At 48.1% G+C, this 25278-nt stretch overlaps 10 protein-coding genes across 10 annotated transcripts; 7 read left to right on the forward strand and 3 right to left on the reverse strand.

Annotated features, from left to right (window-relative positions):
* The first annotated feature begins 35 nt into the window (after window positions 1-35).
* On the forward strand, window positions 36-1754 carry FOXG_09735 (oxidoreductase). Its single transcript, XM_018388957.1, has 3 exons — window positions 36-786; window positions 837-1406; window positions 1463-1754. Exons 1-3 carry the CDS (start codon window positions 194-196, stop codon window positions 1650-1652), a joined length of 1353 nt encoding a protein of 450 aa, XP_018247139.1. The 5' UTR covers window positions 36-193; the 3' UTR covers window positions 1653-1754.
* A 412-nt stretch (window positions 1755-2166) lies between these two features.
* On the forward strand, window positions 2167-6087 carry FOXG_20146 (serine/threonine protein kinase; the record flags this gene model as incomplete). The annotated part of the gene is made up of 7 exons (XM_018400421.1): window positions 2167-2745; window positions 2797-3649; window positions 3692-3859; window positions 3957-3979; window positions 4160-4505; window positions 4557-5325; window positions 5385-6087. 7 exons carry the CDS (start codon window positions 2167-2169, stop codon window positions 6085-6087), a joined length of 3441 nt encoding a protein of 1146 aa, XP_018247140.1.
* Window positions 6088-6313: 226 nt separating this feature from the next.
* On the reverse strand, window positions 6314-6523 carry FOXG_20147 (uncharacterized protein; the record flags this gene model as incomplete). The annotated part of the gene is made up of 1 exon (XM_018400422.1): window positions 6314-6523. The coding sequence occupies one exon, from the start codon at window positions 6521-6523 to the stop codon at window positions 6314-6316; it is 210 nt and encodes a 69-aa protein (XP_018247141.1).
* A 594-nt stretch (window positions 6524-7117) lies between these two features.
* On the forward strand, window positions 7118-9757 carry FOXG_09738 (serine/threonine protein kinase). The gene is made up of 2 exons (XM_018388958.1): window positions 7118-9051; window positions 9108-9757. Exons 1-2 carry the CDS (start codon window positions 7237-7239, stop codon window positions 9642-9644), a joined length of 2352 nt encoding a protein of 783 aa, XP_018247142.1. The 5' UTR covers window positions 7118-7236; the 3' UTR covers window positions 9645-9757.
* A 907-nt stretch (window positions 9758-10664) lies between these two features.
* Window positions 10665-12607, reverse strand: FOXG_09739 (uncharacterized protein). Its single transcript, XM_018388959.1, has 4 exons — window positions 12031-12607; window positions 11575-11976; window positions 11211-11519; window positions 10665-11162 (listed from the first exon to the last, which is right to left on the reverse strand). The coding sequence occupies exons 1-4, from the start codon at window positions 12565-12567 to the stop codon at window positions 10794-10796; spliced, it is 1617 nt and encodes a 538-aa protein (XP_018247143.1). The 5' UTR covers window positions 12568-12607; the 3' UTR covers window positions 10665-10793.
* Window positions 12608-14129: 1522 nt separating this feature from the next.
* FOXG_20148 (uncharacterized protein) lies at window positions 14130-16736 on the forward strand (the record flags this gene model as incomplete). The annotated part of the gene is made up of 5 exons (XM_018400423.1): window positions 14130-14431; window positions 14484-14755; window positions 14807-15177; window positions 15227-15909; window positions 15959-16736. The coding sequence occupies 5 exons, from the start codon at window positions 14130-14132 to the stop codon at window positions 16734-16736; spliced, it is 2406 nt and encodes an 801-aa protein (XP_018247144.1).
* A 131-nt stretch (window positions 16737-16867) lies between these two features.
* Window positions 16868-18916, forward strand: FOXG_09743 (uncharacterized protein). The gene is made up of 2 exons (XM_018388960.1): window positions 16868-17234; window positions 17282-18916. The coding sequence occupies exons 1-2, from the start codon at window positions 16934-16936 to the stop codon at window positions 18511-18513; spliced, it is 1533 nt and encodes a 510-aa protein (XP_018247145.1). The 5' UTR covers window positions 16868-16933; the 3' UTR covers window positions 18514-18916.
* Window positions 18917-19448: 532 nt separating this feature from the next.
* Window positions 19449-21009, forward strand: FOXG_09744 (pectate lyase). Its single transcript, XM_018388961.1, has 2 exons — window positions 19449-19970; window positions 20020-21009. Exons 1-2 carry the CDS (start codon window positions 19673-19675, stop codon window positions 20841-20843), a joined length of 1122 nt encoding a protein of 373 aa, XP_018247146.1. The 5' UTR covers window positions 19449-19672; the 3' UTR covers window positions 20844-21009.
* Window positions 21010-21879: 870 nt separating this feature from the next.
* Window positions 21880-23983, forward strand: FOXG_09745 (uncharacterized protein). Its single transcript, XM_018388962.1, has 3 exons — window positions 21880-22566; window positions 22614-22867; window positions 22919-23983. Exons 1-3 carry the CDS (start codon window positions 22134-22136, stop codon window positions 23432-23434), a joined length of 1203 nt encoding a protein of 400 aa, XP_018247147.1. The 5' UTR covers window positions 21880-22133; the 3' UTR covers window positions 23435-23983.
* On the reverse strand, window positions 23792-24710 carry FOXG_09746 (uncharacterized protein). Its single transcript, XM_018388963.1, has one exon. The coding sequence runs from the start codon at window positions 24559-24561 to the stop codon at window positions 24238-24240; it is 324 nt and encodes a 107-aa protein (XP_018247148.1). The 5' UTR covers window positions 24562-24710; the 3' UTR covers window positions 23792-24237.
* Window positions 24711-25278: the final 568 nt, after the last annotated feature.

Consider the following 25278-nt stretch of genomic DNA (forward strand, 5'->3'; position numbering starts at 1 on the left):
AAAGTGGAACATGACGGCATAGACTGGGTCTTTGGACCGAAGTTCGTGGCAATGATGGAACAATAACCATACAAGTCATGACATCACAAATATCCGATTTCTAATATTCGCAATTGTTTATAAACGTGCAAATGTCTCGGCATCTATACTGTAGTGAATAGAACATCAAGTTATCAAATAATATTATTTGAAAATGGCACCAAGACGATTCTCTACTGAACCTGCAGACGCAAGCCCTTTGGGCCAGCCTCTCAAATTCGAGTTCAGCGGTAAAAGCGCCAAGAACCGATTTATGAAGGCTGCAATGACAGAACGACTCTCAACCTGGGATCCCAAAGTCCTTGAGAAGCGAGGCGTTCCTACACCAGAACTTATCAACGTCTACCGACGATGGGGCGAGGGAGATTTCGGTGTTATCCTGACTGGAAATGTTATGATTGAGTATGACCAGCTCGAGGCTGCTGGAAACCCGATCGTGCCCCGAGATGCACCTGTGTCCGGTGAGCGGTTTGAAGCGTTCAAGGAATTGGCAACTGTTAGCAAGAAGCATGGAAGCTTGATTGTTGCACAGGTCAGCCATCCTGGACGCCAGGTCGCCGATAACATTCAAAAGAACCCCATTTCTCCTAGTGATGTGCAACTGGAGGGTGAGGTGATGGGCATGCACTTTGCCAAGCCCAAGCCCATGGATGAGCAAGACTTCAAGAATGTTATTGAGGGCTTTGCTCATGCTGCTGAGTTCTTTTACAAGGCCGGTTATGACGGTATCCAATTGCATGGTGCACAGTAAGTAGACCAAGTCTCAGTGCTCTGGATATGATATTAACAGAGAGAAGTGGCTATCTCTTGGCCCAATTCCTTTCACCTACGACAAACAAGAGAACAGACAAGTACGGCGGTTCCATCGAGAACCGATCTCGCATCATCTTCGAGATTGCCGATGCCATCCGTGCCCGTGTCCCCGATAAGTCATTCAGCCTTTCCATCAAGGTCAATAGCGTCGAGTTCCAAGAAGGCGGTTTCTCCACCGACGACTGCAAGGTCCTTTGCAAGCAACTCGAACAGCATGGCTTTGATTTTGTTGAGCTTTCTGGAGGAACTTATCAGAGCCTTGCCTTCTCTCATCGGCGCGAGAGTTCGAAGAAGCGAGAGGCTTTCTTCCTGGAATTCGCTGAAAAGATTATCCCTGAGCTTACCAAGACCAAGGCTTACGTCACCGGTGGCTTAAGGACAGTTAAGGCTATGAATGAGGCTCTCAAGACGGTTCATGGTATTGGCTTGGCACGACCCGTTACTAATGAGTTCGACTTGCCTGCCAAGATCCTCAAGGGTGAGGCTAACAGCGCAATCGACACTTTGCTCGATGAGCAGAACTTTGGTATCACCAATGTTGCTGCTGGCACACAGTAAGTCTACACAAGAACTATGGATGTTGAAGAACATAAGGCTGATTTCCTTGCAGAATCCGACTGGTTGGTAAGGATAAGCATCCTCTTGATTTGAGTCGCGAGGATCACAAGCGAATTTTCGAAGAATCCATGCAGAAGTGGGGTGAGGGTATGGCGCATAATGATGATCAGTCTAAGTACGGATATGTTGATATTGAAGGAGTCAAGTTGGAGCCATATGGCCAAGCTTATGCGGCGGCGTAATTGAAAATAGATAATTAGATCTAGTATATAATAGACCATAGTCTGAGTTCGCAACAGACTTACTCAATATCACAATCACTACCATACTCCACTGTACAGTACGCAAACACGATATTCAACTACAATCTCAGATGAGGCAACGAGAGGAGGGGCTAGATGCCTTGACCAATATGCATATCAGCTGATGTTAGCATAGCCTAAAGAAGGTCATGGGTGCGACTAAACAGGCTAAAAAGACGTCAAAATTATGACGTTGGCTTCAGCACCACTACAGTTGAAAATGCGAATGGAGCCTGAAAAAGCCCTCATGATAGGCTTACTTCACAATTCGGCTGTGCTGCATGGTAAGGCATGATGCGGCTGAAAGTGTCTAGTTGATGCGTGTTGCTGACCATCGAGAAACCCAAGGTATAATTTGTCTGCACCCCATTTTCACCATGATCTTCAACATCTACAATTTGGTCCCGCCTTATCTGCAGCCCCAACATACCACGTCAAATCAACTGAATCAGCCATGGTTGCGACACCGTGGACCCTAGTTCGTTTCTTGGATGAGTGCGAGAATGCGGAAAAGAAAAATTCGAGCGATGAAATTTTCATCTCGACTACTACGATCAAATTGTTGACATCGAAAGAGTGCGTCAGCGACATCCTAAAGGATCGAAACTGTCCAAATCAAGACGTTTTGAAGAAACGAATTTATGATAGACGTTGCCCTGCGAAGATCATCTTCCTTATCTTAGCTCGAGCCGACATGCTAGATCGTATTGGCGAGTTCTTATCCAATGACTTTTCTGATCATCATCTTCCTATAGAGGTTCTATGGACGCGCGAAGGGTACAAACTCAAAAGGGCGAAAGATTCAGACTGGACAACTGCTCCCTTCGGAGCAGGAATCCACTATAGAGATGTCGACTATTTCACGCAGAAGCAATGGCCATTCTTGGCCCCTATCTTCGAGAGAGAGTTCGAATATGCGCTACAGCAAGGTATTCCTCTGCCGTTGGTCGAGAAAGGCAACGCGATTGTCTCTGGATTTAGCTCCGTTTCCAAGATCAAGATGCACCATGCCCATGTTCCAGAGCAGATAGAAGTAAGTCTACCAAGCCCGGCTCTTCAGCATGTTTGATTTGACGTGATATAGCACTCGATGGCCATGAAGAAAATGGAGCTGGAGAGTGAGGACCAAATCAAGTATGTCAATAAAGAGATGACTAACGTGAAGTCTCTTCGATTGCTGGATCACGACCATCTTGTCAAAGCAATTCTCGCCTGTACCAGAGGAAAGCAGGCTTTATTCTTCTTCCCGTGGGCGAAGGGGGGAGACTTGTATAACTTCTTGAAAAGCAATTCTAATGAGGGCATGGCTGCTATCATATGGATGCTGGATCAAATGGTCGGACTCTGCAGCGCTTTGAGTCTGTTGGCGGACAAGGGATATCGACATGGTGACCTCAAGCCTGCCAACATTCTATTGTTCCCTGAAAAGTCTGGTAGCTACCGCCTGAAGATAACAGACGTTGGACTCTCGAAGCTTCACATCCTGGCAACAAGCAGGCGACTAAATGGGACGACTGCCAAGGCTACCACGAGGCGATACAGCCCCCCTGAATTTGACCTCTTGTTTGATGATGATGGGGAGCCAGTAGAAGACTCTGATGGCATCAAGCTATCACGCAAGTTCGACATTTGGTCTCTCGGTTGCGTCTTCATCGAGTTTCTCATCTGGGCCAAACTGGGCCGGCAAAAGTACAAGGAATTCGACCGGTCTATGAAAAGGGACCGACGTTTCTGGGACTCTGGACGCGAAGACCTTGACGACAAAGTTAAGGAAAGGATACAGAACCTGGAAGATGCTGTAGAGGATACCGAAGGTGACAAGGTCGTCCAACGAGTTCTGGAATTGGCCCTGAAGCAAATGCTCCTTGTCAACAGCGATGATCGTAGCAGTGCGTCAGATATTCACAAGAAATTGGAAAGTATCAGAGATAGCTACAGTGAGTATCTCCAACCAAAGGATGAACTTGATCTGCCGCTAGGCCTGACTACCGATCAGGACGCCGAGTCCGACCGTCTTCAACAAGAACAGGATCTATCAGGCGCAAATGACGGCATGGATCAAAACGAACCTGAGCCGTCTAGTACTCAAGACGAGGGCTTGCACACTACGGCTGTTCCTTCGGGTCATACAGCTGCTATGGTTGTAAGTTGAATAATCAGGACACCGGTGCTTTGAACTTGATGGCTGACAGCAAGGCAGTATGTGAGTTAAAACTTTAGGCCCTTTGTCAGAGAATAGAAGAGCTGATGAAGAACCTGATATGGCGGTATATAGAATGTATGTATCAGGCAATCCCGTACACTGAACTGTTGTCCTCTTGTATTAACAATTTTTTAGACTGTTAGTGCATCATGAAAACTTCATCTTGAACTTGTATACTTACAGGAACCCTTTAGCGGGTATGTTTTGCCATCCTCATCCTATAGTACTTGTTGTATAATAACAGGAACAGCAAAGCGCCAAGCTACTCAATCAATGGACAGCCAATCCCGACAATGAGTTTGCAAAGAAATTCTTCTCGGAAACCAGCAGCCCGAGCCCAGCGGGCGGAAGTCGATTATGCGACTCATGTTTAAAGCTTTATATCTGGGAGCCCAATGCTACAATATGTGGCAGAATGAGGGACTTTCAAACTCTTGCTTCGACATGTGACATGTGCAATCTTCTATACGCCATCTCGCAAAGGCTTGGTCTTGAAGAGGATCAAGAATTGCACTGCATTCGGGACGGTTCTACATTCAAGTTGAAGGGGCGTGACGGCCCGCCAATCCTTTCCCTGTTCTCTGATCCTGGTACGTTCTCGGCATGTCTCATCGATGAGTTACTAAATATTATTTTCTCAGCTTACAATTCTGACGATCTTGGATCCGTCCAAGTGGGATATCCAACTTTGTCCCCTCCAGAAAGTCCTGAACGGTATCGTCTTTTTCAAAAGTGGCTCTATGTTTGTGATAATGAACACGGCCATGCACGAGACGCATCCTCTGGCGGCTGTGCTGTCCAGATGCCCACTAGACTGATTTACGTAGGCGAGTCGAGTGAACATTTGGAGGATATTAAAGATTCTGGCTTCCTACGTTATCTTGCTCTTAGCCACTGCTGGGGAGGCAGCACGAGCCTGTCAACCCTGACGAGCAACATCGATAAATTCCGCAGTGAGATACCACACGAGCAACTGCCTCTTAATTTCCAGGAAGCCATCAAAGTCACCAGAGCACTCAAGATCCCATACTTGTGGATAGACTCATTGTGTATCATCCAGGACGACCCGAAAGACTGGCGACGAGAAGCCGCTCGAATGGGTCAGGTTTTCAGCAACGCCTACTGCACAATCGCAGCGGCATCAGCAGCGGCGTCTAACGAGGGCTTTCTCACTCCAAAGCTCAACTCAGCACTTTCTGCGACCTTGAAAACTCCCGAGGGAGGTCTGCTTCACATTTCGGAGTTTATGGAAAATTGTAACAGAGATTTAGAGTCAGCACCCCTTAATACGCGCGGTTGGGTGATGCAGGAGCGAGCTTTATCTAGAAGAACACTGCACTTCACCAAGACACAAGTTTACTGGGAATGCGGAAATGGACTGCATTGTGAGCGGCTCTTCAAATTGTCGAAGTAAGTACTCTTCATTGCTCATCGTAATTCATGTCCGGTTTAACAAGTATTCTTGTTAGTCCCCAATCAGCTCTGTTCGCAGACTCGGATTTCCCCAGGGCGATACTCAAGTACTACAAAGGTGGACGAATCACTCTATTTCAAAATCTTTACGAGAAGTATTCCAGGCTCAATTTCAGCTACACGTCAGACCGACCAGTGGCCATCCTGGGTCTGGAGAAACACCTTTCATCTGTCCTCCAGACTCGCGGCGAGTTTGGTGTCTTTGAGCAGTACCTGGCGAGAAGTCTGCTCTGGTCCCGACCTGAGAATATCTTTCTGAACAGTATCACGTTTCAAGATGACTATCATGTTCCTTCTTGGTCATGGATGGCATACGAGGGTCCGATCACCTATGCGAATATACCTTTTGACGAGGTCGAATGGAGTACAGACTGCTTGCTTCGATCTGGCGAGGAAACCGGTACAAACAGCAAGAGGACTGTGTTGAAAGCAGTTGCTAGAGATCTCAAATTGGACAAGCTGGATATGCACGATAGAGTCAAACTTGATGAAGGGTCTGGGTTCGAACTATCCAACTTGCGGGGGGTTGTCCTTGGTAAAGACAAGAAGCGAGAATCTCGGGTCCAGGTATACTACGTTCTCCTTGTCAGCTTATCCGAAGACGAGGCAGAGCAAGCAAAGGTGTATGTTCGAGTTGGAGTGGCCTGGCTTCTTGAACATAACATCGCAATGGATGGTGAGGATGTTGTGATTTACTAGCTATCGCTTCCTTAATTTATGATTCAAGTTATTCGTTGAATCCCTTTCATTTCATTGCCAATTGCTATGGTTCTATATATATGTGATGATGATAATGATGACGAGTCTAAGAGAACCTACGTCCCCAGACTGTTATGAATAATGGTTTGTAGGTTTGGTGTGCTCATTCGTGTGGGGAGCTTTTCTGAAGGTCGTGGGAAGACGCTTTGCGCGGAACAATATGTTGTCACATCCCACGTCTAAAAGAGTCCCGGTCCCATCGTATGGTGTATATATCTTGCTGCATTTCGACAGAGAACTTGTTTCGGGGGAGACTTCGTTCGAGGATAGCGAGAAGCTTCTGTGGGCTGACGTCCTTTGCATTGATGCGGATAGTATCGTATGATGAGCTGGTCACTGCACGCCCACTCGTTTGCTGTTGTATTTGCCCGGGCATTTTGAGAGCAGGACAAGAGATATTGATGAAGTGGAACGTCAACGGATAGATGAAAATATGCTTGAAATGGAAGTCGAAGAAGAAACACGGAAGTGGCTGATTTAAAAAGACTCGATCACGGACGCGATATGACTCAGAAACGACAAATTGTAAAAAAGGCAGACAAGGCAACCTCAGAAGCGGGGGCTGTGCCTAGTGGCCTCTCTTGGTGGCCTCCGTCTGACACACCTTGGAAAGGCAGGCTCTGGATTGAGCAATCAAGGCAGCCACTCGATAGCTTCTGCCTGGAATTTTCAACCCTGGCTGCAGTTATCCTCAGATTAGGCTAGACGAGGGTGCCAGAAGCATGCACAATGGCGCTGGGCAAAGTGATTCGCGAAGTTGATAACGAAAAGGTGGCGGCACGAGCCGCTCCAGGCCAAGCATTCTAACCGCCGTGGCATCATCCTGGCCAATGTCCGTTATGGGGGCCAGAAGCCTTGTTCGAATTATCTATGCGACTATTGGCTGGCCATATGCAAAGCTCAAATGTCTCAACCGGGGGTCTCAGCCGCAGTTCAGGAAGGGCTTTATATTTCTCAAATGCGTACTGAAGTGAAATCAGGCTCGGCTGAATTGAGAGTGGAAAACTCAGCCTTCAGACATCATAAGCAATAAAATGCATTGTCTTGCATCCCCTAACCTGAGATATACCTTGACTATATCGGACTTCCATGATTGACGGTATGGTCAAACCTTCTAAACCTCGTTTAAGAGTGAGGGGGGCAAAGAGGACCACTTCATATGTGACATCACCAGAAGTCCTCAATGCATCGCAAAGTCAACAGTTACCCAACTCATCAGCGACCTCTCATTATGAGCCTCCAGGTATCCCCAATTGGGGAGAAGCGCCATCTCGTTCCGAAATCGACTTGAAGCCTGGGACAGGGCAAGGGTCTATCCATATTTCAGTATTATCTCAGAGAGAAAGCACATCAACGTTTCGGAGTATCTCTGATATGGGTCACCGTAAATGGCTTGAGTCATTAGTTTCTTATAGAATGTCTGCAAGTATTTTTGGGGATGTTCAGGATTCGGAGGCACCAATGGTTGACATCGATATCTTCTCTGTCTGGGAAGCCCTGATGAATGCCTGCAGGAAGCCCGCCATTGATCATACTGGTAAGCAAGAGTTTATACCTCTGGGACAGCTTCTTCGGATTCTAAGCCCAAGGAATGTTGAAAAGATACTAAATCAAAGTTTCACGGATGAAGCTTTGATAAGCCTTGTCAACGAGGTATATGGAGCTGATGGCGAACCACGAAGACTTAAGATCATGGCTACACTGATATTGGTGAATGGACTGAGCTTTCTACTAGACTTTGTCAATGCAAAGGTAGAAGATAGTCAGCTTCCAGTTACCGTCCGGCGACAGGGGCAGCAACCTATTTTATACGATCGTGAGAAGAATGAGATAGAACCTTCAAAAGATTGGACTTGGTCCTATCCCCAAGCCGAATACTTTACTATGAAGCAGATGCAATTATGCAGCCTGTTCTGCACTATCGATGAAGAAGGACAGTTCATGGATCATTTTCGCCTCCCTGCAGATTTCGTCCTACCATTCGTGGATTCTGAGCCCCCTGAGATTCGGTCTGGAGGATATGGTAAAGTCACAAAGGTCTTCATCGAGCCGTCGCACTTATGGTACCGGGGTAAGTACCCGAAACCAAAGTGCTTCGCTATCAAGGCTGTTCAGCACAGCTCAATAGACCACCCAAGTGAAGCAGACTCTCTCGCACGACGGTTGGTTATCAAGAAGCTCGCAGACAGAGAACATCTTCATCAGCTTCTTTTCTCCTTTCGTCGGGCCGACTACTACTATCTCGTTTTCGAATGGGCTGATGGCGATCTGACTGATCTATGGAAAACAATGCCAAGCTTATACCGCCCCGATATCTACGAAGACGCGCGTTGGTTCTTCCGCCAATGCGCCGGTATTGTGCGGAGCCTGGGTAGTCTTCACGAGCAGCGCTCGTCCTACACTGCTAGCACTATGGAGGAAATAGTTCACGTTGCATTGGCAGGAAAGTACGGACGGCACAGCGATATAAAGCCGCAAAATTTGCTTTGGTTTGGTGATTATCAAGGGGATAAGAAAGATCATCTAGTCATCGCCGATCTTGGTCTTACCCAGTTCAACACGTCACAGTCCAAGTCCCATGCGTCGTGGGCTGGTATTAAAGGTTATACGCAAACCTACAAAGCACCTGAGAGTGAAGTAAGCCGTGAGGTTGGCGCCAGATACGATATTTGGTCCCTTGGCTGCGTGTTTCTGGAGCATGCGTCTGTGTTTCTGATGCGAGATGATAGCTCTGTCAAGGCCTTCTCAGACAGCAGACTAGAGGAGGATCGTCATCGGAACAGAAAAGGGAATTATCATAGCGACACTTTCTACAATGTGATCACAGAGGAGAATTCTACAGACGCGTACACACCGATTGGAAGCAGTGTCATCCGGGGGGAGGTCAAAGAAGCAGTTATGAAAGTAAGAATCATATCAGAATCAATCCTACATCATGAGCTAACAACTCATTGTCATAGATGATTCAAGGTCTAAAAGACCATAACTTGTGTGCTCCTTCGATGTGTGACTTCTTAGATCTCATCAGTGAAGGGATGCTAGTACCGAATCAGTCTGTTCGATATACTGCCGGTATGGTATTGAGAGCTCTTAAAGATATCCAGCTCCGTTGTGAACAGGATCGCCGGTACGCTTGCTCATCAAGACACTTGCCATTGGAGGATCAGTTGGAGTCAATTCCCGATAGCCACATTCCTTCAAGACAGTCTCAGATCTTGGCAGGTATCTCAGGAGGACAAGACGGAGCCAGGGCCAACTTTGACTCATCTCACATGGAGGCAAGCGTTGATGCTGCGGGTGCCGACCTGGAAGCAATGAAAATGCTTAATGAGTTGCGTCACATGAGCAACGACATCACCCTATCCCCAGGTAATCTACAGCTCCAGATGCCCCAGATTCAATTTGATGGGTCTGTAGCAGGGCTTTTGCAAGAATCCAGCCCTATCAGCGATTTGATCCATAAACTTGAGTCATTCTCCATCAGAGAAAAGACTTGACAGGTGTTATGCATCCTGATGGTTATACCTTAGACTGTACAGCTTGAATAGACTTGATACCCATTCTTTTCACAGGTGTGGACCTAAAATATCATCAATCTTTTCGAATCGACTAGGGTTAAGATTTCCAAAGGCGTCGATTAGTGATGGTGGTGGTTTCCTTCAAAGAGGGGCATCATAACGGTGTTTTGTGATGCAGCTGAAATACATCACTAACCGGGTCCTGGAATATTGTAAGAGGTTTACATAGGTTCTCCTCGTAGTTAGCTTTATGAACTGTCCCAGCTGACAAACCTCAAGGCACTGAATACAGCTAAGTCTACCAATAATGCAGGGGTATTTGCATCAGTAGCGCAATTACCAGCTGGCACAGACATGTCACGTTGCTCATGTCAGTGCTTGACACCTAATCAGGACGCAAAAGGTATAAATATTCCAAGAAGCTGCCCGAAACATGCTGAAGTGTCAAAATAATTCTTATCTTTTACTTTTTTATCGCTTCCTCTTGATCATTCCAAACTCTCAGCATGAATCTGAATCTACACGACCCCAGGTAATGGATGAAAGACCTTCCAAGCGACATGAGTGTCACTCAAATCTCAATACCAGGAACTCATAATAGTCATGCTATTAAATCCAACATTGTGGTAGAGCGAAACGCCAACATGAACTTTGCCTCCTATGCGTTATACAATCCTGGGATCGTTGTAATGTATTCTGAAGTTTATACTGCAATAGCAACATGCCAAAGATTTTCGATGTGGGATCAACCTCTTGTTTCATTCCTGACTAGAAAGTATAGGTTGCGGAAGAAGGGTAGATATGGGGTAGTTGTTACTGACTTCTGCAATCAGATTATCGCCTCACTCTTCTATGAGCTGAACTTTGGCCATTGATTTCTATACTACTCCGCCTGTTCTGTTTCGAATTACTGGGGATGTTCATTGAGCAAGAGAGCTCCCCATAATGGCCAAATACATGGCACCATCAGTAGTATTCTTTGCAGTTGAGACCTGTGGCTGAGAGCTTATAATCGCAACACAGAACTTAACTTCAATATCCATAGTCTAATACGATTCTATTGCCCTTTTATCTCTATAGCCCTTTCTATTCTATTATATTCATCACTTCTGAACCTCATTCGTGCTTTCAGACCTCGCCACGCTTATCGCTGACGTCCTCGAGGTTCTCGGATTGGCTCACTTCACCCTTGACATCAGATCTGAACTGTTGCTCCTCCTGTTTTAGTTGCTCTTTGAGGATTTTGTCTGCCTTCCAGATTGGCTTGATCTTGAAAAGTCTGTAAACTTGCTCCAACGGAATTCCACTTGTCTCGGGAATGAGGAAGAAGGCGAAGATGAAGGCGAAGAAGGACAGAGTCGCAAAGAACATATAGACACCGTATCCCATTGCAGCAAACATCTGTTCGGTGAATCGCGATACGAGGAAGTTGAACAACCAGTTGCTGGCGGTCGTGCAGGCTTGGGCAAGGGATCGGAAACTGGGATCGAAGAATTCCTTGACACTAATTAGATGATGGAAAATAGTTGGGAATGCAAGACTTACAGAGTTGATGACCCAGGGTGTACCATTCCATGTGGGGGTATAGACGGCGGTCCAGAGGTAAAAGAACACGATAGCGGCAATACCACTGCCAGTCAAATGATCTTGGGGGTTCTTGGTAGGGTCGACGACATAGATGTATGCGCCCAACACCCACATGCAGATGGAACCGGTGATACCACCAATAAGCAAAAGCTTTCTTCGACCAAGTTGATCAACAAGGAAGAGAAGCCAGACAAAGGTCATCACAGCCTTGACGACACCAAAGATGCCTGTCATTACGTTGACAGTATCATGCTGAACTCCAATGCTCTGTGAAAGGTTAGATTGGTACTAGTACAAAACGCGACCATGGTTGTAAACTTACGGAGAACACAGTTGGGGAGTAGTAGTTGATGGCGTTGATTCCAGAGCCGTTCTGCCAGAAAAACAGCATGCATCCCAGGAAGAGGCGCCACATCATGTTTGGTCGATCCTTGAGAGCCTGGAAAGGCTTCCAAAGTCCAATACCAACAGTCGACTTCTGGATCTCGTGAGCGTGATCAATGGCTGATACCTCTTCGGTGATGTAGAGATCAGTCGGTGGGAGCTGTCGAATCCAGCAAAGATTCTCCATAGCCTGCGTTCTGCGGTCTTTGAGGAACAGCCATCGAGGAGACTCGCGAAGCCAGAGTGTTCCAAGGAAGAGAAGGCCCGACGGGATGATCTGGACGGCAAAGGGAACAATCCATTGTTGGTGGCTTTCGGGCATGTGCTTCTGGACACCATACTATCCAAAGGTTAACAAGCGCGCAATATGGAACGGGATGAAGGCTTGACTCACGTTGATCCAGAATCCAACCAAACCACCAATCTGCCAGCCAAGCTCGTACAGACCGACCAGACGACCTCGAATAGCAGGAGGCGCCAGCTCAGAAATGTAGATCGGGATGATGTTGCTTGCAAAACCGGTTCCAAGACCTGATAGAACACGACCTGCGTATAGAATTCCCAAGCCAGTGCTAGAGTCGGCACCGCATTGGAGACCAGCTCCGAGCGTGAAGGTAGCGGAAGCGATGGCAAGACACCATTTGCGGCCAACCCAGTGACTGAGAACGTAAGTGAGAAGAGCACCAAAGAAGGCGCCAGCAATGAAAAGCGAGACAATGTTCTCACTGATCAAGTTTCGCTCCTCGACAGTCTTCGTGTCGATCCCAAACTCCTTCTTGAACGAATCAAGCGTGATAGTCGTTCCAATGAAGGCACTTGTATAACCGATCATGTTCGAGCCGCAAGACGCGACAACAGCAAGCACATAAATGCGCCAGTTGTACACCGAAGGCGGCGTCGGCCTATCTTCAGCAAGAGTGAGGATACCCATGGTTACAAGATCAGTATGTCCGTGAGTTATTCGAGCAGAGGAGCTGTCGAGATAACGAACTGACTCCAGATCAAGAGCTTTATAGGAATCAGCGGGATCCGGGGCCCCAACTTTGAAGTGGTGAGTCTTTGTTCTTCCCCATCCTGACAAAGTTTTCTTCTCCATGCGCTACGTTACAAAAATGCCCACATTGCTCTGGGGCGCTGGAGTCGATGGAGCAAATGAGTCGGGCCGGACGAGCGTTTTCCCCGTATGGGGCAACGAGATGGGATTGTCGTCGGTGTGCTTCCGCTATCTGATCAATTCATTCACGTAATTTCGATTGAGCTTAATGAGCTTAAATGATTGGTAAAATCGGCAAATTGAGTCGTCGACGAATCTGTTCCTGAGTCGCGTTGACGCCTCTTACGGAAGGGCGGCTTAACGCCTCTTGGCTTCCAAGCCATTTGAGCCTCATATTGAGCCTCAACATCCACTATCATCGCCAAGGACAAGCCATTTACCGCTGTAGAACCAGTAAAGCCCTCTGGAAAAAGCCTAGAAAGGGACCTCGACCTCGCGTAACCCCCACTATCTCCGTTCAATACCCAGACCCCGGACCATCCGGAGATCAGCGCGGAGAAAAAATCTCCAGGCGTCTCTGAGCCTCCGGCAAAACCTTTACCCCACAAGGTATGAGTCTTTTCTTCGCCAGAGGGATAAAAGCTTCGATGGGCCACGTCAAAGCTCGAGGGTGACACCAAAATCGGGTACCGGCACGTCTAGCTGATCAATGAAAGCGTTATCAATGGCATCTGAGAGGACCCTTGACGTCAGTTGCGTTGGGGGAGTTATGCGTGACCCCAATTTCCCCGAATTCAGTGGTTGAACCTTGATCCGGGGCCTCCATGGGGGAATAAACATGGAGATTAGCTATGCATAGACTAACAAACCCAAGGAGAAGACTTTATCAGTAGACAAAGGATCCAAATGCCGAAGGAAACTTCCCAACGCGCATGATTGAGCACGATTGATTACCCACTAAAAGAACCAATGAATTGACCGCCGTCATCGGAAGCATCTTGAAAATGTTTGCTGTGAGATGCGTGTCCGCCAAACCAGAAAGAGAAACAGGCAATACTTTCAGAAAACTGCTGCATATATGATTATTTGAGATGACGAAAGTGTGGGGATTATATTTTAATTTACAGACTTGGATATCTCAATCAATGTCTGGCTGTTTGCGCAGAACCAGGATTGTCATACAGAAGTCAGTTGCCATATTCTGCTCTCCAAACAAAGCACATAACACGCTGGGTGCTTCTGTACAGTTGCATAAAAGAGAAGAGAACTATCAGGAAATTAAGGCGATCCGCATAAAATAGCAAACCTCTTTGTCTTTCCAGCACTGCGGCCTTATCGACATGATTCGGACAACTACCCTAGAACGAGGAGGCGGAGCGTGAGGGCCTGGTGGATACGCGTAAAGTACGCGATTAGGCAGGTCCTGAATTGTTGGGACATCGTCAGCTCAACCAACAGCTTTTGCAACAACTCATGACTCTCCAACAATCTCAGTCGCCATGGCTGACAAACGTCCTTTCAGAGTTGTGATTGTTGGCGCGAGCGTTGCTGGGCTTAGCCTGGCAAACATGCTCCAGGCCAATGCCATCGACTTTCTGGTGCTGGAGGCTTATCCCACCGTAGCGCCTCAGGTCGGGGCTAGCATCGGGCTACTGCCTCATGGAAATCGTATCCTAGACCAGCTCGGCTTATACGAAAAAGTCATGGAAATTGCGCCTCCTATACAGATTTTCAACTTCCGAGACACCAACGGCCAAATTCTAGCCCGCCATCCAGAGATGGACGAGCGGCTTGTCGAGAGGTCAGTATGTTTACGTATCTTAAGCCTCCTTCGACTGACCCTACTGTTGAAGGCATGGATACCCAATGGTCTTCCTCGACAGAAAGATGCTTCTTAAAGTGCTCTACGACAACATAAAGGACAAGTCAAAAATCTTGACAAACAAGCGAGTTGTCCGGACTGAGTTGGTCAATGGCGGGGTTCATGCAGTCACATCAGACGGAACGATTATTGCTGGTGATATCCTTGTTGGAGCGGACGGCGTGCACAGTACAGTACGCTCTGAGATGTGGAGGCTAGCTGGCAGGCTTTCACCAGGCCTCTTTGACCCAAACGAGCACGAGGGTGAGTCAAGATACGATCAAAACATATGAACACACTGGCTGACGGATACAGCACCTCCCTGTGAAAACAGCTGCATCTTCGGTATCTCTAATTTATGTCCTGGTATCAACCCAGGCGATCTACATTGCGTATTCAGGAACAGCTCTTCGTATCTCGTTACTGGAGGCCCCCAAGGGCGAGTCTACTGGTTTCGATTCCAAAAGCTCCCGGAAAAGGTTCACGGCTCAGCTATTCCACGTTATACCGAGAAGGATCTCCAAAAGTCGCTGTCCGGAGCTGCTGACGACAACATATTGCCTAATCTGAAGTTTTCAACACTTATTGAAAACAAAGTGAGTGCTGTCATGACTCCACTCGTGGAGTATGTCTACAAGCAGTGGCACTTTGACAGAATCATCACTCTGGGCGACTCAGCGCACAAGGTAGGTCCCAGAGAATACACGATATGCACCCATCTGACGCATATAACAGTTTCATCCAGTGGGCGGCCAAGGGGGCAATGCTGCCGTTGAGAGCGTGGCCTTACTGACAAACAACCTTGTGAAAGCACTCAAACGGAGCCGTTCAGGACGTCTAACCACCGTCCAAGTCGAGTCCATGTTTGCAGATGTCCAGTCTCGCCGAAAACCCAGGTTGGAACTCAACCATCGTTATTCTCATAACCGTGCGAACACAGAAGCACTTGATACGCCTCTGAAAAAGCTTATGGCGATCCACCTGCTTCCGCTGGTAGATGAGCAAGTCGTAACTCTTGGCTACTGCTCTCAACATCCCGGTGGAGAAATGCTGGATATGTTACCAGTGGAACACCATGAGAACTTAATACCATACAAACAGGAACTGCTTTGCGAGCCAATGTCAAGAGGCAGTATACAATGGGTATTGATGATGACCTATATGATTTTCGCGGTTGTTGCAGTCTCTGCAGGCAAATATGGTACTGCAACCGATGGATTTGCCTCGGATAACTCCTCCCACGATATTATTGGCGACCGATCAGCTTTGTATGAATTTACTCTCTCTTGGACGGCCATGGCTTGGATGTCGTATCTTAAGCCTCTAAAGCTCTACGCATTTGGCCATTTAATCCAGCCGGTCGCCATCATCATGATTGAAGGCTATAGAGGAAGAAACAAACTCACGCCTCTTGGACTGTAAGACATCTTTATTTGGGCAAGCAGCGTGGATACTGATCGTGTTTAGGCCTGTCTTATGGCTCATGCTGATTCAATACGCCGGAATCGGAGTCGCCATGCCGTTATACTACCTCATCTACACCTTGATATCTGATGTCGAATCATATTGGTGGCCTCTTAGAAGATTCGTTCCTCTACGACACGCCAGGCATATTTTCACCACGTTCGTGATAGCAGAAGCAATTCATACCGGCCCTGTCCTGACAGACACGTGTCTCCCCCAGTGGATGGAAGCCACCAAGTCATTTTGGCCCTTGCTGGTTCCCGTATTAGTCACAATATTCGGATCATTTGGCAGCTATCAAACTGCACTGGGTCCAAACAAAGCACTAAAAGCCGAACTCAAACTGTTGGGCAGTATATACCTGGCTGCTGGACTTTTCGGCGCTTTGTGGCATTTTTTTGCCATCACGCAAGCCGTTCGCAACGTTGACCCCAATACTTTACTCAACTTCGGTAGACCGGCTATATTCGAGGGACCACCCCATATACAAGCAACACAACAGACTGGGCTATTTGTATACTTCCTAGCCTCGTATGTGTGGGCGGTCCAAGCTATCTGGGATTTGAATAGAGTCGGCCGAGCCAAGATACACGTGTTCGCTGCAGCACTCTGGATCTTGCTGGCGTTTGTGAGTTTTGGACCCGGTGCTAGCGTTGCTGGTGTCTGGTACATACGAGAACATGCTATGTCACAGACAAGCTTCCAGCGAAAACAAAGGTTCGAAAAATCTCAGTTCCATGATGGCGACGCCGTCAAGACTGGGGCGTCAACTTCTGGTTGAGACCTACGCTATCTGATAAGATAAGACCAATCGATAATATGATATCTTATCGCACGTGCCTGGTATGCCGACAAGGTTGATATCGGTCTGTCATCGAACTGTCCACCGTGATAAAACCTCAGCCGGTATCTCAGTTCGCAAAATATCAACGATGAGCTCAAGATAATAATAAACTCAATTTCTATCAATCATAGAACATGGAAGAGCACACGCGTCAGCCCAGTCCTCTGCCGGCGCGGCCTGGGTCTCGCAAACGCGTCGCGCCAATAATCTCCGTGCTAACCCTATGCCTCTTTGTCAACCTGTCAATGAGCCTCTATCAACTCCCCTCAAATCGATTGATCGAGAGGCGTCTTTGCGTAGACTACTACCGCCAGAATGATCCGTCGCAGATCCAGCCCGGTGGCAGCGTTGACGAGAAGCTATGCAAGATTCGCGAGATAGAAAAAGACCTGGGTCGGATTCAGGGCGTGATGGAGACGCTCTGGGTTGCCGGAGGTAAGTATCCTTTACCCGATAGCATTTATCCTACTGATACGAGGAAGACTTTGTCATGACTATTCCCCTCAGCTTTCTGGCTGAGAAATGGGGACGCCGGACGATCCTCAAACTAAACCTTCTGTCGCGTTCTTTTATGCTGCTATGGGCTATCATAGTTGGATCTTTCGATACTCTGCTCCCAACCAAGGCTATCATGGCCGGCCCGGTGTTGTCAGTCCTTGGTGGAGATTGCGTCTTCAACTCTCTTACCTACGGCCTTGTCTCGAATTTAACAGACGACCATTTTCAACGAGCCATTTACTTCGGATACATGAGCTCAGTGTCTTATGTCGTGGCCTTACTTGGGCCTGCACTAGCTTCATCTACCATGACTCTATCGCTATGGCTACCGTTCTGGCTCGGCATAGTCCTGCTCTCATTGGCTGTCCCTACCATACAGATGCTACCTACGCAGGGAAATACGGACAAAGGAACCGATGGTGATGACGAGAGCCAACATGAGCCTCTCCTCTCATCCCCTCGTATTAAAGCTCAATCCCACCACGAGCCACTACTTCAGTCTGTGATTGGCCGGCTCCAGACGATCAAGACCATCATCGTCAGCCAGCCAAAGAATTTTAGCTCGTTGTTGTTTAGCTTCATGCTCACATCCCTCGCGAGCTCAGATACAAAGCTTCTTGTTCAGTATATATCCGCACGCTACAAGTGGACATTTGCGTCCGCTGGATATCTATTATCTGGAAAAGCAATCGTGAACTTCACGTTACTCACCATCGTTATTCCCAAGCTTTTGCGATCTGCACGCCAGGTGCGACAAGAAGACGCAGCTGAGGCAGCGGATAAGTCAAATATCCGGAACGCTATGTACTGCCTTGTTGCATCCGTGTTTGGCGCCTTGGGCATCGCCATTGCGAGCGAGATTTGGATGTTAATCCCCTCCATGTTTGTCTACGCTCTTGGTTCTGCCCTTCCTATCTTCACTCTATCACTTCTCAAATCTCCTGTCATATCGCCGCCTCATATTTCCGACTCGTCCGATCCCGAACCTCACATCTTCTCTATTGTCATGCTGGTAAAGACTGTTGGTTCGCTTTTAGGGGCGCCTTTGATGGCAGCGCTCTGGGTCCGCGGTCTTGGGATTGGTGGCATGGCTCTCGGTATGCCGTTCTTCGTCAGCCAGGCATGTTATGCTGTGGCCATTTGGGTTTTCGTAAACATAGAGGTAGACCGTGATGTGTTGGCTGCTGCCGAGCGGAGGAGACGCAACCGGGACTAGAGCTCAGGGAATGCCAAAAGTCAATTCACTACCAAACCTGGCACGCTTGCGATCTTCTAGCACTGTCGAATTGCTTTGACAACTCAACAAGAATGGCTGGGCAAGGCCGGCATGGCGCGTGCGAGAAACAGCTATGGTTGCAGTACACAACTTTCAACCACACGAATTGTTGCCTCAGGTTGTTTCTAGATGAAAGGACTCATCAAGTTGCAAGGTTCAATATGTTTATGGAGATGATATTCGCGTCCCTGGGCTTCCTGAGACATGCAGTTATCCACCAATATCACCGCAGCCGCCCTCAACAATCATGACCCGCACCAGGATCTTGCCTCCAATACTACGTAGATCAGTCTAATGTCCGGAAATAGATGGAGACACAGAACAGAATGCTGTGGAATCCGCGTAAAGAAGTTGTCGCCATACAATTGTGGTTCAGCGTGACGCTCAATTCTATCTGCCAGCAATACAGCTGGTATATCGACTAAAGCTGCTGCAGTTCAATGACCTTAAAATAGACTGTAAAGAAGCTTTCTGCCCAATTATAAGCATAACAACAACCTCGCCAAGTAAAGTTCGGCGAAGAACGCCAGAGGTAAGGTCGCGCGGTTAAGCTTAACCCTAGTCAGGGGTCGCGTTTCAGCATCGGGGATTTCTTCAAAAACTGACCAGTGATCGACGCGTCGTCTCATTTGCCTGCAGGGGTTCTTCACAAAACACTTGGCTATGATAGGCGGCAATATTCGTGTTTGAAACGAGCCGCATGGGCTGTATCAATTAAGAATTTTGCCATGTCGAACGGTGGGTTGTTTCAGTCGAAATGATCCACCTATCTTCAGAACGACAAGGAGAGTTCGGGAATGTGGGCAATCTGATGAGCGAAAACTTGGCTTCTGGGGAGTATGTCACTGAGTTGACGAATGACTCCCAGGAAGTGACAAACCTATAAGTTTCCAAGACATCTCCTCCACTGAGTCCTCTTTTTGTTCTTTGTCTCATCATCACTTTCTTTGCATTTTATTTCACTCTTTCGACAAGCTGTGCTTGGTCATTCTTTATTTGTCTTAACCATTCCTAAAGTATTTACTGGTTTGATACCATTTTCTGTCTTTGCACTCATCTTTCATCACATACCAAGCATTCTTTCCTACCAATCATCAAAATGCAGTACCGTGTGATCATGACGGCCACTCTGGCCATTGGTGCCTATGCCGCTCCCGCTCCCCTCATTACTGGCGCTCCATCTCTCTCTCGTCGTCAGGATAGCGAGAGTGGCTCCGGTGGTTCTGGTGGAAGCAGTGTTCTCGATGCTCCCATGACCATTGCTGCCGGCGAGTCATTCGATGGTGGTAATGCCATCTTCGACCGTGGTGTTTCTTGCACTGGTCAGGTCGAGGGCGGCGACTCCGATGCCGTCTTCATTCTCGAGAAGGGTGCCACTCTTTCTAACGTCCGCATTGGTAAGTTCAACGAGTCATTCTTATTCCCAGCCAGTCCTAACTGTTACAGGTCCCAACCAGATCGAGGGCGTTCACTGCAACGGTGGCTGCACTCTCAACAACGTTGTCTGGGACGCCGTCTGCGAGGATGCTTTCTCCATCAAGAAGCAGGAAGATGGTGAGACCACCACCATCAACGGTGGCGGCGCTACCGGTGCCGAGGACAAGGTCATCCAGCACAACGGTGGAGGTACCGTCATCATCAAGGACTTCGAGGTCTCTGACTTTGGCAAGCTCTACCGTAGCTGCGGTAACTGCAAGGAGATGCCCGCTCGCCACGTCGAGATCTCTGGCGGTTCTGCCAGCAACGGAAAGATCCTCGTCGGCATCAACCCTAACATGGGTGACACCGCCAAGATCTCCGGCATCCAGCTCACCAACGTTCCCAAGGAGTGCATCACTTTCGAGGGTGTCACTGACGGCAGTGAGCCCAAGGAGGTTGGCACTTGTGACTCTAATGCTGGCTCTGGTTCGGGCTCTGGTTCTGGAGACTCTACTGAGGCCCCTGCTACCCCTACCACTCCTGCCGATGGCTCTGAGACCCCTGCCGCATCTGAGGTTGCTGACCCTGTTGAGACCTCCGCTGATGGCTCTCAGGGTGACGACCAGTCTGGTGACGATCAGTCTAGCGACAACGATGATAGTGACAAGGATGAGTCTGATGATGACAAGAAGGACGACGACTCTGACGATGAGAACAAGGATGAACAGTCCGACAACGAGAACCAGGACCAAGACTCTGAGCCTGAGAACCAGGAGAGCGCTGATAACCAGCAGGCCCAGCCTTCTCAGCCTAACTTCAGCTTTGGAAGCGGTGGCTTCGGCGGCTTCTAAGCGAGCCTTAGAATTGGGTTGGACACACCGTACAATCTACCTAAATACACCGGATGTACTCGAAGGCATCAATCACAGTTAAAAACTTGTGTTCTTGTATCTATATAGTTAATGCTTATGGGGTTAAGACAATTGTTGAGGCGCTATCATGGCTTTACTCTTCCACGTGACACTTCATGTCTCCGACATGATCCAAATCTTCCTTTCATCCTCTTGCTCTTCAATAGTGGACGGCCGTGGTTGAGGTAAGGTGCTCATGGTCACTCACGCTCGAGGCGGTTCCTGATTTAATTATCACAAACAATCCCATAGTTAAAAACATTTCCTTGGTGAAACAGATCCACCAGTGACAGAGCCTAATCGGTATAGGCTAAGCTATTCCAAACACAGTAGTCGCCGGAAACAACACGCTGTCAAGCAAGAAGCGAGTACGACCTAGCCCAATTCGTTGGCGAAAACAGGGTGAGAATGCGCAGGTCGTCTCAGATAACTTTGCGAGACTTGCATGACTGTCAAAAATGTAACGGCTTCATGAATCGAGCGGCAATCCGGGCCTGAGGCTGAGCTTAAAACTGGAACAAGTCTCTTCGAGTGGTCGTGTCTTGTTGACTGCCAATAGGTCAACAACAGATCACTGCGCCGCTTCTGAAGGGCTTGTTTTGCAAGCGTCCTTGATTGCTCTCTTTGGTGGCATGTTATTTCCTTGGCGGTAGGTCTTGGTGACGTATTCTTCAACCCTCTTCATCCATTCCAGGGCATATTGAACATGTTCACACCCTCTTGATCAACACGGTTCACAAATCGACGATGTTTCAATTGCCGTTATTTTCATACATGGTTTGAAGCATTAGAATACTCAAATTTTGTGAGTCTTGGTAAACATCTGACATAAGCAAATCTGGGTCGTAATTTGGATATTCACGATGTTATTGGGTTAACATAGCCCCCGAAGGATTCAGTCCAAGCGGCGGGTAATGATTTCGCTCATTTCGCTAGCTCAACTGCGCCTTTTGCTTGGCTCGCGCTGCCTAGCGCGTTACAATTTTTGTCTGATGATAAAAGCCTTCGCGTCAGCCCCAATTCCTAAAGTTGCAGTAACCTTATCAATCTTCTCCACACTCGTTTCTTATTTCCGTCGTAACACAATGGGTGTATTCCAGAAGGGTGCTGGCCTGGTGCTATTTTTGGCACAGTTTGTACCTGTCCAGTCTATGAAGCTTGACAGCAAGGATGGCATCTTAGACGCGTCTAAGGGTCTTGCTGGGGATCTCATCAGCTTCTACAAGGGCAATGAGACTGGTCAAACCCCTGGTCTTCTGCCCGAAAGGACTATGGGAACAGATGGGTACTATTGGTATCAGTCGGGGGCGTTCATGGGTTCTTTTGTGGACTATTGGGCAATTGACAGGCGACAAGACCTACAACAAGCTCGTTACGGAGGGCATTCAATGGCAGGTTGGCAAGGGAAAGGACTTCATGCCCGCCAACAACACTGCGAGCATGGGCAACGACGACCAGTCTATTTGGGCCTTTGCTGCACTGACAGCCGCCGAATATGGCTATCCTGAACCCTCTGAAGGCCAACCTGAATGGCTTGATCTTGCCGTTGCAGTCTGGGAAGAGCAACGCGCACGATGGGACACAGAAGTAGCGCAGAAGACCTGCAATGGCGGTCTTCGATGGCAAATCATGATGACCAATGCTGGTTTCGATTACAAGTCGAGTATGTTACCTCATCAAGTTCTGCCTTCAAGTCACTAACCTCTATAGCACTTGCCAATGTTCTTTTCTTCAATCTTGGCGCTCGTCTCGCTAGACTCACATCCAACGAGACATACGCCGACTATGCCTCAAAGACCTGGGACTGGCTCGAGACTAGTGAGTTAATCGACAAGGAGACTTGGGCAGTCTATGATGGTGCTCAAGCTACAGAGGGAACCAAGAACTGCTCAAATGTCAACCAGATCCAGTGGTCTGCCAATTCGGCAGGACTAACCATGGGTGCTGCATTCATGTACAACTTTGTAAGTATATAACTTGATGATAAATGGTTTTATACTGACTCATCTTTTCAGACTGAAGGATCAGATGAATGGAGGAAACGTACCGAGAACCTCGCATCAGCAACCTTGGAGACATTCTTCAAAAAGAATGGTGACTTCAATGAGATCGCGTGTGCGAATAGCAAAGGAAAATGCCCTCGCGACATCGTCATGTACAAAGGCTTCACGCACCGATGGCTTGCCGTGGCCACCCAGGTGGCTCCCTTCACAGCCAGTTCCATACTCCCTGTCCTTCGAAAATCGGCCGAGGGCCTGAAGGCAGAGGGAAATGGGGGTGATGCTTTGGAACAGAAGTTCTCTAACTTTGTTGTTGTTTCCAACTTGTTGATCGATGACTCTTCTGCCCCTGGACATCAGAATGAGACCGGCAAGACGGACAAGGCGGAGGACTCTCCCTCTTCGACATCCACGCCTGTTTCCAAGTCGTCGTCTGCTGAGGCTGAGGGCAACTCTGCCATCAAGCTCACAGGTTCAAGTAGCTTCCTGGCTTTATCCGTTCTTATAATGGCTTCCCAATGGATCTTGTAGATTCATAGCTGATTAGGGTTGGAACTTGACCTGATTATTGCTTGAATGACGTGAGTCAACGTGTATAGAGATTTATGAGGTGAAAGAAACTATAGAATACCTTAACGGCATGTTCATATAATAATCGCTGACCCGGTTTGGGCAACATACTTGTAATTCCAACTGAGAATGAGACAACATGATCAACTCGGAGCCAAATCTAGGTCCCGGTGGAGACCGACAATAGCTTCTAGGCTTTGGCCCCGCATCGGAGGCTAAGTGGACCTCTAGAAACTTTCCGAAGGTCCGGTGGAATAGAGACCGAAGTCTACCGAAGCATGGGGTTGATTGATGGTGGATCATTGTGCGTTGGAGATCGTCTCAGCATCGAGTTTACAATCACGGCGACGCGTATTCAGTTTTGACAGGTTATCGATCATTATATACAATTGCTAGAACTATAAACGCCTAGTATTCAGATCCAGCTTATGTACAAATCGAGGAAAAGTCTTTACTCTGCTCGGTCAATCGCAGCTGCTTTCCTTGCTAAAATCCAATGATCCCTTGCCATAGTTCGCTCCAAGATTCATTCTTTCAGAGACCTCAATGCGATTCTGGTATATACAAATTTCTGCGAATATTTTTTCTCATTTCATGAAGAGGCTGGGTATCCGTGGTGTAGTAATGGTATGTCGGGGCGTGGTGGAACGTTTCATATCGTCATTCGGTGGGATAAATCCCGACGCGATGGGTTAGGACAGTCATCTGGAAGGTGACAATGCCTTGTTTGTGGTGGTGTGTGCGATGCTATGGCCACTACTCATCTATTGTCGGCCAGCAGGGATGGAGATGCCAGACCAGCGAGGAGCGGATGAAGGCTCAAAGACGTTGGTGCCCAGAGGAGGGTCACGGCTGGTAGTGGTAGCGGAGATGCTGGGTGTCTCAGTGACGATGGCGGAAGTTTCGGAAACGTTGACACGGTTGCCCCAGAACTTGTCCATGATGGGATCATGGACAGCCGAATCGCGAGTGTTGGAGAGGTTACGGCTGGGCTCGGTGGTGCTCAGTCGTCGAACCTGGGTAAGTCCACGGAGAGCACGAGGAGCAGTGCGAACACCACGGGAGAGAGTCTGGATGGAAGAGCTCATGATGAAAGTGTTGGAGATTAGAGCGAGTAGATGGGTGTATTGATCAGATAACAGATGATTTGGAGTACAGAATCTGGGGAATTCGGAGTCCTTTCAATCTACTTATATCCTTCTCGGGCTGGTCCCCGGGCTGAGGGTGCTTCGGCTCGGATGAAGGGAATGCGCCTGGAAAAGGCAATTCCCCGCAACAAAACTCCCCGCACTATCACCGGTTCACTCCGCATTTACCCCAAAGTGGCCTGACATTTAACCTGGAACCCGATGTCGGTAGTTGTTTGCCAAGGGCAATGGAAGAGTGACATGTCTGTCAATACAATGAGGCTACAGACTTAGGTATAGAAACTTCGATAGCTTGCTTCTGGATATCTTGCATCGTGATTGTCTGCCCATGTCCACCCCAGATTCTTGCGATGTCAGGCCCATCCGATAATGCAACGGTACCACGCGCATATCTCCTTGACCACTGGAAGTGAGGCTGGTTGTTGGCTGTACCCTCGCTTTTGGTTTCATGACCGCCGGCGAACCCTCCCAGTCAGTAGATGGGTGGCTGTCGCTTCACGCGATGAAGAGGAGACTTTTTACTGGACCATCTAGGCAGCTGCGTACATATAGTGATATCCAGGTGCTATGTCCGCCGGTTAATCGAGTCGTTGTCGCTCAAGAAAAGATGGTGGGTGTGATTCTGTGCCGCGCCGCTGAACTTATCCAGCCAATACC

This window comes from Fusarium oxysporum, chromosome 11 (assembly GCF_000149955.1).
Source record: "Fusarium oxysporum f. sp. lycopersici 4287 chromosome 11, whole genome shotgun sequence".
Classification (NCBI taxonomy): domain Eukaryota; kingdom Fungi; phylum Ascomycota; class Sordariomycetes; order Hypocreales; family Nectriaceae; genus Fusarium; species Fusarium oxysporum.

Coding starts and splice junctions, on each gene's coding strand:
- FOXG_09745 (XM_018388962.1), top strand. CDS start 22,134: ATGAGACTGGTCAAACCCCTGGTCTTCTGCCCGAAAGGACTATGGGAA. Junction 22,567..22,613: donor TGGTTTCGATTACAAGTCGA/GTATGTTACCTC, acceptor TAACCTCTATAG/CACTTGCCAATGTTCTTTTC. Junction 22,868..22,918: donor CTGCATTCATGTACAACTTT/GTAAGTATATAA, acceptor TCATCTTTTCAG/ACTGAAGGATCAGATGAATG.
- FOXG_09743 (XM_018388960.1), top strand. CDS start 16,934: ATGGAAGAGCACACGCGTCAGCCCAGTCCTCTGCCGGCGCGGCCTGGG. Junction 17,235..17,281: donor GACGCTCTGGGTTGCCGGAG/GTAAGTATCCTT, acceptor GATACGAGGAAG/ACTTTGTCATGACTATTCCC.
- FOXG_09746 (XM_018388963.1), bottom strand. CDS start 24,561: ATGAGCTCTTCCATCCAGACTCTCTCCCGTGGTGTTCGCACTGCTCCT.
- FOXG_09738 (XM_018388958.1), top strand. CDS start 7,237: ATGATTGACGGTATGGTCAAACCTTCTAAACCTCGTTTAAGAGTGAGG. Junction 9,052..9,107: donor TCAAAGAAGCAGTTATGAAA/GTAAGAATCATA, acceptor TCATTGTCATAG/ATGATTCAAGGTCTAAAAGA.
- FOXG_09739 (XM_018388959.1), bottom strand. CDS start 12,567: ATGGGTATCCTCACTCTTGCTGAAGATAGGCCGACGCCGCCTTCGGTG. Junction 11,977..12,030: donor TGGTTGGATTCTGGATCAAC/GTGAGTCAAGCC, acceptor ACCTTTGGATAG/TATGGTGTCCAGAAGCACAT. Junction 11,520..11,574: donor ACTCCCCAACTGTGTTCTCC/GTAAGTTTACAA, acceptor AACCTTTCACAG/AGCATTGGAGTTCAGCATGA.
- FOXG_09744 (XM_018388961.1), top strand. CDS start 19,673: ATGCAGTACCGTGTGATCATGACGGCCACTCTGGCCATTGGTGCCTAT. Junction 19,971..20,019: donor TCTTTCTAACGTCCGCATTG/GTAAGTTCAACG, acceptor TAACTGTTACAG/GTCCCAACCAGATCGAGGGC.
- FOXG_09735 (XM_018388957.1), top strand. CDS start 194: ATGGCACCAAGACGATTCTCTACTGAACCTGCAGACGCAAGCCCTTTG. Junction 787..836: donor ATCCAATTGCATGGTGCACA/GTAAGTAGACCA, acceptor AACAGAGAGAAG/TGGCTATCTCTTGGCCCAAT. Junction 1,407..1,462: donor AATGTTGCTGCTGGCACACA/GTAAGTCTACAC, acceptor ATTTCCTTGCAG/AATCCGACTGGTTGGTAAGG.